The 12,999-nt window shown below is 33.5% G+C and overlaps 2 protein-coding genes across 2 annotated transcripts; both read left to right on the top strand.

Moving 5' to 3' along the window:
• Positions 1-661: 661 nt before the first annotated feature.
• On the top strand, positions 662-3,650 carry LOC128673162 (cytochrome P450 6B2-like). The gene is made up of 2 exons (XM_053750811.1): positions 662-2,056; positions 2,393-3,650. Exons 1-2 carry the CDS (start codon positions 691-693, stop codon positions 2,572-2,574), a joined length of 1,548 nt encoding a protein of 515 aa, XP_053606786.1. The 5' UTR covers positions 662-690; the 3' UTR covers positions 2,575-3,650.
• Positions 3,651-9,886: 6,236 nt separating this feature from the next.
• On the top strand, positions 9,887-12,707 carry LOC128673069 (cytochrome P450 6B2-like). Its single transcript, XM_053750668.2, has 2 exons — positions 9,887-11,309; positions 11,647-12,707. Exons 1-2 carry the CDS (start codon positions 9,944-9,946, stop codon positions 11,826-11,828), a joined length of 1,548 nt encoding a protein of 515 aa, XP_053606643.1. The 5' UTR covers positions 9,887-9,943; the 3' UTR covers positions 11,829-12,707.
• The last annotated feature ends 292 nt before the right edge of the window (positions 12,708-12,999 follow it).

The raw sequence follows: 12,999 nt of genomic DNA, 5'->3' as shown, positions 1-12,999 counted from the left end.
AGGAAAATTATATTTTCTTCTTTTTGGAGCATTTAAATAAAATATTTTCTTAATATTTTTTTCTTTTAATTATTTTTTCTTTTTAATGTTCGATAGAATTTATTTATTTCGACCCCACGGAATACAGAAGTCCGTTTTCTATGTTCCGTACATGAGCCGCATTTAGTACCTGTTACAAATTTTTTACTAGAAAAAACTGAAGTTTTTTTAAAGATTTTTAATTCTCTTCTTTACGCAAAACTTTATTCGATATTTGCTACCAAAATTGATATATTAACTATTCTGTAATGTTGTTCATAAACTATTTTCCAAATTTAAAAATAGTCTTTTGTTTTAATGTCCATAATCTCTAGGTTAGTCAAAAAATGAACAGACAAGGAAACCCCCCGGCAAAAGCTACAATACTAGTAATGTGGTTAAATGTAGTTCACGTGGCAGTTATTATATATACTCATACAGTCTATTGTATTATTTCTTGTGTTCATCATACGATTAGGTTGGTAATTAGTTTGAGTGAATAAGAACATGATGTCCACAAAAAAATGACATCTTGAAAAGAAAACAATTACATACGAACTTTTGGAAATTAGAGGTCACGGATTTATAAGTAAAATGTAATAATATCAGATGTATATAAAAACCACAGTTAGTCACTCTGTCTCGGTATTATGTTTTGAGTAGGTATACAAAATGTTGCTCGTGCTAAGCATTTTATTTGCATCATTAGCGCTTTATTGGTTCGGAAATAAAAATTTTAATTATTGGAAAGGAAAAGGAATAAAACATGACCCTCCATTGCCATTTGTCGGAAATAATCTGAAACAATTCATACAGAAAGCAAGCGTTGGAATGACCTCTAACGATGTATACAATAGATATCCCGAAGAGAAAGTTGTAGGATTTTATCGAGCATCAGCACCAGAGTTGGTTATCAGAGATCCAGAAATTGCAAAACGAATTCTAATGTCCGACTTTAATTCATTTAGTGCTAGAGGCTTGAATCCGCATAGAACAGTGGTGGAACCATTGTTAAGAAATATCTTCCTTGGTGAAGGTGACTTATGGCGTCTGTTGAGACAAAACCTTACTCCCTTATTCAGTACTGGTAAACTAAAAGCTATGTTTCCACTTATAGTAGCTCGAGCTGAGAGACTCCAAACCCTTGCTGACGAAATAACAGGACACGATTTTTATGATGCTCGAGAACTAATGGCAAGGTACACAACAGAATTTATTGGTGAATGTGGTTTTGGAATAAGTATGGATACGTTAACTGAAGAAAACAACCAGTTTAGACGACTTGGAAGGCGAATCTTTGAAAGAAATCTCAGAGATAATATTTATTTTGCAATCAAATTTATATTCCCAGAACTTGCAAAAAATATGAAATTGTTAGCCCCAGAACTAGAAGAGGGTCTATTGACTTTAGTTCAGACAGTTATACAAGAAAAAAAAGGAAAACCATCTGGTAGGTGTGATTTTATTGATTTAATGTTGGAAATAAGAGAAAAAGGAAATATAATTGGAGAGTCTCTAGATAAGAAAAATCCAGATGGTACACCTAAAATAGTGGAAATAGAATTAGATGACCTTTTAGTCGCTGCTCAAGCGTTTATATTTTTTGGTGCTGGCTTTGAAACATCTTCAACCGCATCCAGTTATGTTTTACATCAATTAGCTTTTAACCCAGATTGGCAAGTAAAACTACAAGACGAAATAGACAAGGTTCTAGCAAGTCACAATAACAAACTATCCTACGAAGCTATTAAGGAAATGAAATATTTAGAAATGGCATTTTATGAAGGTAGTAGAATGTATCCTTCCGTTGCATATTTAGTCAGAATGTGTACTGTACCAGAGTATACATTCCCTGAATTAAATTTAACAATTAATGACGGAGTAAAAGTTTTTATCCCTGTTGCTGCCTATCACAATGATGAAAAATACTTTAGTAATCCCGAGGTATTTAATCCAGAAAGATTCCGATACGGTATTAAGGAAGACGTTAAAAAAGGTATATATATGCCTTTTGGCGACGGACCGAGATCTTGTATTGGTGAGTATAATTGTAATATATTATAATAAATATATATAAATTATTTTTTTACCAAACATGTAGAACTGTTTTCAAATGATAAATAAATTGTTTACAGTTTAATTATCTTGTGTGTTTGTGACTTGTCCCAAGATGTTGGCATGTAGTCGTAAACTTCATGTCAGATGCCTTAAGGTGACTTGCATATAATATATGGTTTTACCCAACCGAAGACGGGACGGGCCGCTGTTATTATATATTATTCGTATGATTCTCAATCAAAATATATCAGGAGGTATTCTAGTCTTCTACCTTCAATATGCATTACACCTTAATAATTAGAATTAATTTATTTAGGTACAAGACTTGGAATGATGCAGGCGATGGCTGGATTAGCAGCGGTGTTGCAGAAGTTTACCGTGGAGCCTGCAGCATGCAGCAAGCGGATACCTGATCCAGATCCAGCCGGGATTATAACGGAAGGTTTTCTATCTGGACTGCCTTTGAAGTTTAAGAAGCGTGTGAAGTCTCAAAGTTAGTTTCCTATACCGTGACGCGTCACAGCTCAGTCACTCGCTCAGCAGAAGCACTACGTTAGTGCCTAGTGCCCATTTATATTGATATTGTCAATATGTGTCGTAGTGATGCAAAATATTTTTGATTTTATATTGTATAACTAAGTAAATAGTTATTAGTAGTGTAATATTTTTTGTTTTGATATATTTGATATAGGTACTTTAGTATAAGTGTATACGAGTGTTATAATCAGCCGAGTTTGATATCAAACTTCATTTACATATAGGTATAAATAATATATTTTAATAAGTTTTCATTTCACTATTTAAGGGGATGGTACACCCAAGGCTTCGTTTTTTTATTACAATAATACATTGTTAATTTAATAAAGATTTTCTTAGTAATGTAATATAAAAATAGTATATAGATAAAATCTTTTGAACTATTTAAGATGAATTTCAAAATAAATATATCGATTATTAAAAACATAGAAAGTGAAAGTGGGCCACAATAACGTCAATATGTAAATATGTATTTGTACCTAAATCTATATTTTTGAACATACAGTTTTAGAGTATGCTTTTTTAAATCCTATTTTATTTAAAAAATAGATTACACGGCCTTCGTCGACAACTAACAATTATTTTGAAGATCGTTTTCTTAATAATATAGGTTAAAAATATAATCTCATATAGGTTAAAAATATAAATTGGGTGTAGGTTATCATTGTTAATCTATCCTATAAGATTATGTTCAAAAGTATACTTATATTTTGACACGAATGGAATATGAAATTCGCGGTGACATAATATCTTGCGAATGTCACAGAAATTTTATTGTGATCATTCACAACGGGAGTTCAAATCACAAACTGTTACTTGAAATAGGTATAGTTAGAATTCACAAAATGTAAAACTTCTTACATGATTTTATATATTTTTGAATTATTCAAGACTTTGAAAGTCTTAAAATCTATTTGTTCACGGAGCACTTTAGTTCACCGAATGATGTTAAAAATATAAATTATTTATTGGATGAAAAGCGATAATTCGTTTAACTATTGTTATTTTTTTAAGTCAATAAAGTAAATTATCAAAAATGACGACGTTTTATTAAATTATTTCATTTTAATATTGTACATACAAGTTGTTTGTACAATGGGATATAAAGCCGAAAATGGTAGATGCCATCATTTCGTTTTAATATTGTACATAAATATATACAAGGTGTTTAGTCAATGGTATATAAAGCCGAAAATGGTAGATAGGTCCACATTGTCAGAAAAATATATATAATATTCCATGTGGAAAAAACGTCACAATAGGGAGTTAATTAAGATTTTAGATTATGATAAAATTAGCTCAGTGCCATCTAAACAATATCTATGGTCGTAATAAATGAAACTCTTGGCAATTAAAATGTAATTATATTTTTTATATTTCTTTAGTACAGTTTTGGTGGCCAGTGCAGTTATTGAAATCCTGGACATCAACCCTGGAACAGCTGGTTTCATTCATCTTTACAACTTATTCAGTACCAGGATTGGTGCAAATTATTATAATGAAGCTAAAAGTGGTTTGCTATGGATCCGCTTCCATAATAGCCTTTAATTCTTCATTATCAACTAGGGTCTCCAGCCGTCCACGGGGCTTGTTCTTCAGGTCGAAATTTCCAGAACGAAAACGTTGGAACCAAAAACGCACTGTGTTTTCTTTTGCGACACGACCGCCGCGATCATTAAATTCGATCCTTCGAGCCGTTTCCGCAGCACTGGTGCCACGGTGGAACTCGTACGCGTAAATAACGCGATATTTCAAGTTTTCCATTTTGCGCAAACGTAAACAGAAAAATCAGAAGAAAAAAACAAATGAATGACGGTTAACGAAACACAAATACATGTATATATAGCTGTATAAATTTGAATTTGGAATTCCTAACCAAAGAGGAGAAATTTGTGATTAAAGTGGCCACTACAAACAAAACACCAGTTTCATATGTAAGGACGTAATATTACAAAGTAATCAATTTGGGCACAATTTAGGTAATATCTCTTCTGCGAATATTAATCTTTAAAATAAGGTGTGCGCCTGGTAGGTGAAAGTGATGGATGGACAAAGTATTGCCTATTTTTTTTTGTGTCGATTCCATGATTCTTTATGATTTTTTATTACCTACTCATAAAACAGTTTAATGTGAAATCTTTGTAGTTTGTTGTTTACGTTTTTCAATTAATACATACAATTAGGCGATAGAGTCACAGCAACCGAGTAAGAAATTGAAAAAAAATTCTGCCTGTTTGTACACGCTAATCTTCGGAACTACTAGACAGATGTGAATGAAACTTTTTTGTTATATAGCTATTAAGGCTAGGCAACATAAAGGGTATAAATTATTTTTAAAACTGGAACACCTGATATAGACCCAGGATGGTGCAGCTAAACTATAGGGAATATAGAAATGACGACTTAATAAAAATTGTTCAGTCTGATGAGCATTATCTGTTAAGGTAATAATTATGTTTGTGTCGGTAATCGAAGATCTGGAACATCTGAAGAAGAGTCATAATAGTTCAGCTAAACTATAGAAAGTATACTTTTTCAGTCTGATTAGCATCTTCTGTATATATAGATATCGTTACATTTGTCTGTATAATTAAATTTCTCTAATAGTTTTGACTCCTTACCAAAAATTGTTCGGCTACGCGAACGAAGTCGCAGGCATCAGCTAGTTAATGAAATAAATCATTATGTATTGATATTAATAATTTAAAAGTAAATCGTATCGCGACGTACTTAATTTATTTATTTAATTTTTTTATTACTTGTTCACACGGCGCTCCATTTTAGAGTGGTCTCGAAAAGCGGTTTTACCAATGATGGTCAAACAACCAGTGCGAAGAGTAGAAGACGGCTCTGACGCTTAACGGCTGGGGAAGAAACACACAATCTATGGTTTTTTTTCTCATCAGCACGAGTAACTCTGAATAGGTACTAGGCGGACATAAAATTTTGGAATCCTCGACTGCCGGAAGCCCGGAAGTAGTTACCTTTCATCAGTCGATTGAGAAACGCCGGCGTGTTACGACGTGATATTTTATTTCAAATTGTGTCACGTGTGTGATCGAGTCGAAACAGACTTTGTTTTTTGACACTAATTAGTAGTGTGTGGTGACTATAGTAGATGTTATGATTATGTTTGTGTCGGTACCCTGTCGTCGCCGCTCGTCGTTTTTACAAGGAACAATAAGTTTCTTCGCAATGTCCGAACCCAGTGATTTCGAAAGCCAAGTGCCCGATGTTCCAATAGACAGCCACAAGACAAGCCAATAGACACTCGATGACACAAGACCATCGCCCCAATGGTTCTTCGGTCAAGCGGACGCTCGAACCAATGGCCCGTCGAAACTGTGATACATCGATGGAACATCGGCAACACGGAGGCTCGAGCTAACGGTTTCGGTGAACCAGCCATCGGGCACATGGCTTTCGAAATCATGCAGTAAACCCGAACCGCCTGCACGTGTCAGGCAGGGGTTTCATACTTCATATCAAACTTCGATGTAACTATTGTCTAGATATCGACAACTATGCATCAACTGGTCGCTACATCTACGGTACTCCATATCGATGAATTCGTTATATTAAGTGTTACTGTATCTAATGTCTCAATATCGATAACTATGCATTGAGAGGTCACTACATCTACAGTACCTACTCAATATTGATGTGTACGTAATAATGGATGTTTCTGTATCTACTTTCACACTTTAATCAGGAAGTTATACAACAGTGGGTAGCTTTACAAAAAACTAACTAACTACATTTTCTAATTTGATCAATACCAATAAATATGTCTAATATTTTTGCCATTTCTTGACCGGTATCAATAGGCACTATTCCAAAGCAGTAAAACGGAACGCTCGATTATTCGTTTTCCTAACTACCCTCATTTTTAGTTCATTTATTTAATTTCTTATTCTGTTACGTTCAGTTTCTGTCATGTTTTGCTTGGTCTTTTGTCACGTTTACCACTTATATAAAATTCATGAGTGAAATTAAATTGTATAAAAGTCATAACAATAAAGATTGTTTGCTAATTGATGTACACAGGATGCTGATTTTATTGGTCTTTGATGTTTATCTATAAATATAAGTCTTATACCATAACACAAATTTCAAACTTACTTTGGGGATAGCTCAATTTGTGTGAAAAAAAAGTTAGGCTGGGTACCTTAATCTAATGTATTTACTTAATTTACATATTTTCTTTATTCATCCGATGACACGCACTCGATATCGTGACACGGATAAAACAACCATTTGATTCCATGACTATCGATATAGAGTACACGATATAATGACACTGATAAAACACCCAATTGATTCCATGATTTATTATGGAGTACCGTAGATAAAGCGACCCATTGATGCATATTTATCAATACTTAGACAATAAAAACATCGACGTTTGATATTAAGTATGAAACCCGTCTGGCAGGCTGGCCCCTAGTGAAGGCGTTGAAAGTGTTCAGTAAAAAGTGTGTAGTGTCAAGGTCGCGTCGTCCGTCGCTATCGGGGGAGCGAAGTTTGCGCCTTAGATGAAGTCGTGCGCGCAAAAATTAGATGCCATCAAAAACATGCTGTAAAAGACCAAAGTCTCGCAGCTCAGTTTTTCTACCGTAAAATGTTGTGAGATCCATGTTACCAAGTCGATTAATTTATTTAGTCTCTACTTAAGGGACCTTCTGTCTTAAGTTATTACGCAAATTATTATCATATCAATATTAAATTTCTTTTAGGTTTTAAATAAATAGATCGACTTAGCCATAGTATGAAAACACAATATATCTTACAAGTAATACATATTATATTAGATTGTTTAGTCTATGACGCCCCACGCGATTTAAACTCTCGTCTCCAAAAGGGTTTGAAGATTTGTGGCATACCTACTGCCGCCATTTTGATTTTTTTTCAAAATCGCGGCCAGCCATGAAACGTATATAAATCGATAGCTGACATTAATACCAACAAAAAATATTAAAACAATGACCCTCGTAAAGTGTCAGGTTTCTGAGATAATAACCGTCAAAGTTGATCACGTGACATCCATAATTATAAGCAAGGGTATGTGTTCTGATGAATCAAGATATTAAAAAAAATAACTTTTAGAACAAATATGTATGTTGCATTATATCTGGATATATTTTTCAACTTAATAACATATTTTGTGACCATCTATGTGTGAGTGCAGTATCGTCATTTGATTTAATATGACATTTGACATTATAGGATAAATAAAAGTAATAGGTACCTCTGTAAAACCATTTACTACATAACATAAGATAGGAATAATCATAAAATTAAAAATTCTCTTTACATTTATATTGTGGCATAGTTTTATGGTTACCTACTACAATTTCTCTTTTCGAAAATAGTTATATAAACCTTGATTTCTTTTTACATTGGCACAAAAGGGAAAAAAATTAAAAGTACAGTTTAGGAACAGTATTTTTATTGCCCGATAAACATTTTAAGGCATCATGCTTTTAGTATACACAATTGAAACACTTTTGAGACTACAAATACAAAAATCACATTCATAACATCAATACAAATACTAAATAACGAATAACTCGCACAGAGAGGCGTTTACTCCCGCATAGAAAGAACACAGGTAGCAAACTGAGTGCAGAGGTCGGGGGTATAAAGGTGCCCCCCCCCCCCCCCCCTTCCGTCTCGCTGGCACATTAGAATAATACAATATATAATCTATTTTCTTGTTATATATAACACCTAAAACAATACCTAATGAACAGTACGTCACCATTGACTTTTTTGTCGTAGTATGAAATATTCTTATTAAGTACATAGTAGCCGCAACATGTAGAAATATCATGAGGCATAGTTATCTATGTTTTATTATTAATATTATCTATACCTATTAGAATATTTTGTGTATGTTTACACATTGTTATACCAAATAGATGGGATTATAGTCGCTATTAAAAAAAATCACGTGATCAACTTTGACGGTTATTTTCTCGGAAACCTGACACTTTATGAAGGTCATTGAATTAATATTTTTTGTTGGCATTAATGTCAGCTATCGATTTATAAAAGTTTCATGGCTGGCCGCGATTTTGAAAAAAAATCAAAATAGCGGCAGTAGGTATGCCACGCTCCATAGTAAAATCTTCAAACCCCTTTTAACTTTAACTTTAACAAGTTAAAATTCTTAAACTACTGGTGCTTAACTACAAATTGTATGAAGTTTGAAATTTACAGTGTTTATAAAATACCTGCTTAGTTACTGAAAATGCAGGCTTCCTGTTTTATCCGCAACGAAGTTATTGGGGTTCAAAATTGGCCTGAATTGCTTCGAGAAAAGGATGGTACGACCGTCCCTCTTTTTTTGCTCGACTTGTGGGGGCACTACCGTGCCCCCAAATATGAGGAAGCATTTTGAGGCATGAGTTAAAATTGTACTGGGAGATTAGAACTAAAAAGGAGTTTTAACGGACACTTTGCGGGTGGTGTCAAGTAGGACAGCAATACACCATGTATTGCTGTCATTTTCTAGAATTAGGGGTGTCACTAAAGAAAAATAAATATAGTATTTTTATTGCATGGAAAAAAAATTACAAGATATATATTTTTTTTCATCACCATACAACTTATATGACCCTCGGGGTATGGCCTTGTCACGGCTTTATATACCATTGAACAAATACTTTGTAAATATCATTAAATAAATATATAAATCTATTCAGTCATTCAGTGATTTACTGACTGATCTGATCTTTAACGGATTGAGCTGAAATTTTGTACACACGGTTAGTTTGGGTGACAATGCATTATTATGATAAGCATAACCCGAAAGTGCACTCAGGAACTACACCAGATATATTTTTTGTGGCCGGACCACGTATTTCAAAAATACACGTAGTTTGTAAATTTATTGCATAAGTCACCAGGCATTTTCTCATGAACCGTAATGAATGAAATTATTCACACATTTATCTCCCGAGCTCTGAGAGCTCTGTCCCAGATAGACAGGGGCGCGGGTACAATTCCCGCTCGATTCCAGATTTTTTTCATGTCACTATTATTTTCAAAAATTGGTTAATTATAGTTCACGTGGCAGTTATTTTATATACTTATACAGTCTATTGTGTTGTTTCTTGTATTATTCACGCGATTAGGTTAGTAATTACTTCGAGTGAATAAGGACATGATGGCCACAAAAAAATGACATCTTGAAAAGAAAACAATTACAAACGAACTTTTGGAAATTAGAGGTTACGTGGTTATAAGTAAAATGAAATATATCAGATATATATTAACCACAGTTAGTCACTCTGGCACAGTCGTGTGTTTTGAGTAAGTACACAAAATGTTGCTCTTGCTAAGCATTTTATTTGCATCATTAGCGCTTTATTGGTTCGGAAATAAAAAATTTAATTATTGGAAAGAAAAAGGAATAAAACATGACCCTCCATTGCCATTTGTCGGAAATAATCTGAAACAATTCATGCAGAAAGCAAGCATTGCAATGACCGCTAACGATGTATACAATAGATATCCAGAAGAGAAAGTTGTAGGATTTTATCGAGCATCAGCACCAGAGTTGGTAATCAGAGATCCAGAAATTGCAAAACGAATTATAATGTCAGACTTCAATTATTTTACTGCTAGAGGCTTGAATCCGCATAGAACAGTGGTGGAACCATTGTTAAGAAATCTTTTCATTGGTGAAGGTGACTTATGGCGTCTGTTGAGACAAAATCTTACTCCGTTATTCAGTACTGGTAAACTAAAAGCTATGTTTCCACTTATAATAGCTCGAGCTGAGAGACTCCAAGCTCTTGCTGACGAAATAACAGGACAAGATTTTTATGATGCTCGAGAACTAATGGCAAGGTACACAATCGATTTTATTGGAGAATGTGGTTTTGGAATAAGTATGGATACGTTAACTGAAGAAAACAACCAGTTTAGACGACTTGGAAGGCGAATCTTTGAGAGAAATCTCAGAGATAATATTTATTTTGCAATCAAATTTATATTCCCAGAACTTGCAAAAAATATGAAATTGTTAGCCCCAGAACTAGAAAAGGGAGTATTGACTTTAGTTCAGACAGTTATACAAGAAAAAAAAGGAAAACCATCTGGTAGGTGTGATTTTATTGATTTAATGTTGGAAATAAGAGAAAAAGGAAATATAATTGGAGAGTCTCTAGATAAGAAAAATCCAGATGGCACACCTAAAATAGTAGAAATAGAATTAGATGACATTTTAATGGCTGCTCAAGTTTTTACATTTTTTGCTGCTGGCTTTGAAACATCTTCAACCGCGTCCAGTTATGTTTTACATCAATTGGCTTTTAACCCAGATTGGCAAGTAAAACTACAAGACGAAATAGACAAGGTTCTAGTAAATCACAATAACAAACTATCCTACGAAGCTATTAAGGAAATGAAATATTTAGAAATGGCATTTTATGAAGGTAGTAGAATGTATCCCTCCGTTGCATATTTAGTCAGAATGTGTACTGTACCAGAGTATACATTCCCTGAATTAAATTTAACAATTAATGACGGAGTAAAAGTTTTTATTCCTGTTGCTGCCTATCACAATGATGAAAAATACTTTAGTAATCCCGAGGTATTTAATCCAGAAAGATTCCGATACGGTATTAAGGAAGACGTTAAAAAAGGTATATATATGCCTTTTGGCGACGGACCGAGATCTTGTATTGGTGAGTATAATTGTAATATATTATAATAAATATATATAAATTATTTTATTTACCAAACATGTAGAACTGTTTTCAAATGATAAATAAATGGTTTACAGTTTAAGTTATCTTGTGTGTTTGTGACTTGTCCCAAGATGTTGGCATGTAGTCGCAAACTTCATGTCAGATGCCTTGAGGTGACTTGCATATAATATTGGTTTTACCCAACCGAAGCCGGGACGGGCCGCTGTTATTATATATTATTCGTATGATTCTCAATCAAAATATATCAGGAGGTATTCTAGTCTTCTACCTTCAATATGCATTACACCTTAATAATTAGAATTAATTTATTTAGGTACAAGACTTGGAATGATGCAGGCGATGGCTGGATTAGCAGCGGTGTTGCAGAAGTTTACCGTGGAGCCTGCAGCATGCAGCAAGCGGATACCTGATCCAGATCCAGCCGGGATTATAACGGAAGGTTTTCTATCTGGACTGCCTCTTAAGTTTAAGAAGCGTGTGAAGTCTCAAAGTTAGTTTCCTATACCGTGACGCGTCACAGCTCAGTCATTCGCTCAGCAGAAGCACTACGTTAGTGCCTAGTGCCCATTTAAATTGATATTGTCAATATGTGTCGTAGTGATGCAAAATATTTCACTAAGTAAATCGTTATTAATAGTGTAATATTTTTTGTTTTGATATATTTGATATAGGTACTTTAGTATAAGTGTATACGAATGTTATAATCAGCCGAGTTTGATATCATACATAATTTATTTTAATAAAGATTTCCTTAGTGATGTAATATAACAATAGTATATAGATAAAAGCTTTTGAACTATTTAATATTAATTTCAAAATAAATACATCGATTATTAAACATAGAAAGTGAAAGTAGGCCAAAATAACGTCAATATTTAAATATGTATTTGTACCTAAATCTATATTTTTGAACATAAAGTTTTAGAGTATGCTTTTCTTAATCCTATTTTATTTAAAAAATAGATTGCACGACCTTCGTCGACAACTAACAATTATTTTGAAGATCGTTTTCTTAATAATATAGGTAGGTTAAAAATACAATTTCGATGAGCGGGTGTAGGTTATCATTGTTAATGTATCCTATAAGATTATGTTCAAAAGTATACTTATTTTTTGACACGAATGGAATATGAAATTCGTAGTGACATAATATCTTGCGAATGTCAAAGAAATGTTATTGTGATCATCTGGGAGTTCAAGTCACAAATTGTTACTTGAAATAGGTATAGTTAGAATTCACAAAATGTTAAACTTCTTATATGTTTTTATATATTTTTTAAATTATTCAGGACTTTGAAAGTCTTAAAATGTATTTGTTCACGAAGCACTGTGGTTTAAAATAAAAATAATTTTTTGGATGAAAAGCGAAAGAAATGGCGACGTTTTATTAAATTATTTCGTTTTAATATTGTTCATACATACAAGGTGTTTAGGCACACTGCCGCGTGGACCAAGTGATGTCGAGTCGAGGCCCGAATACTCGAACGCGTAGATAGCAGAGAACACCTCCACAAGCCAGCTTTGGGTTTGCCCCTTCTTGGGGCCGCAGAGGTGGCATAGTCAGACATCTGTTCCTTATGGAATTTGCCGGTCTACGCAAAATATCTTGGTTGTGTTGTGATTTATTATTAAATATAGGACGAATGTGTTGAAGATTAATATTGAA

Source organism: Plodia interpunctella, chromosome 10 (genome assembly GCF_027563975.2).
Source record: "Plodia interpunctella isolate USDA-ARS_2022_Savannah chromosome 10, ilPloInte3.2, whole genome shotgun sequence".
NCBI lineage: Eukaryota > Metazoa > Arthropoda > Insecta > Lepidoptera > Pyralidae > Plodia > Plodia interpunctella.
The sequence above is the reverse complement of the archived record's forward strand: the minus strand, read 5'-3'. Positions and strand labels throughout refer to the sequence as shown.

Excerpts from the sequence above, each read along its gene's own strand:
- LOC128673162 (XM_053750811.1), top strand. The coding sequence starts at position 691 with ATGTTGCTCGTGCTAAGCATTTTATTTGCATCATTAGCGCTTTATTGG. Across the intron at positions 2,057-2,392 it reads CGGACCGAGATCTTGTATTG|GTACAAGACTTGGAATGATG; the intron begins GTGAGTATAATT and ends TAATTTATTTAG.
- LOC128673069 (XM_053750668.2), top strand. The coding sequence starts at position 9,944 with ATGTTGCTCTTGCTAAGCATTTTATTTGCATCATTAGCGCTTTATTGG. Across the intron at positions 11,310-11,646 it reads CGGACCGAGATCTTGTATTG|GTACAAGACTTGGAATGATG; the intron begins GTGAGTATAATT and ends TAATTTATTTAG.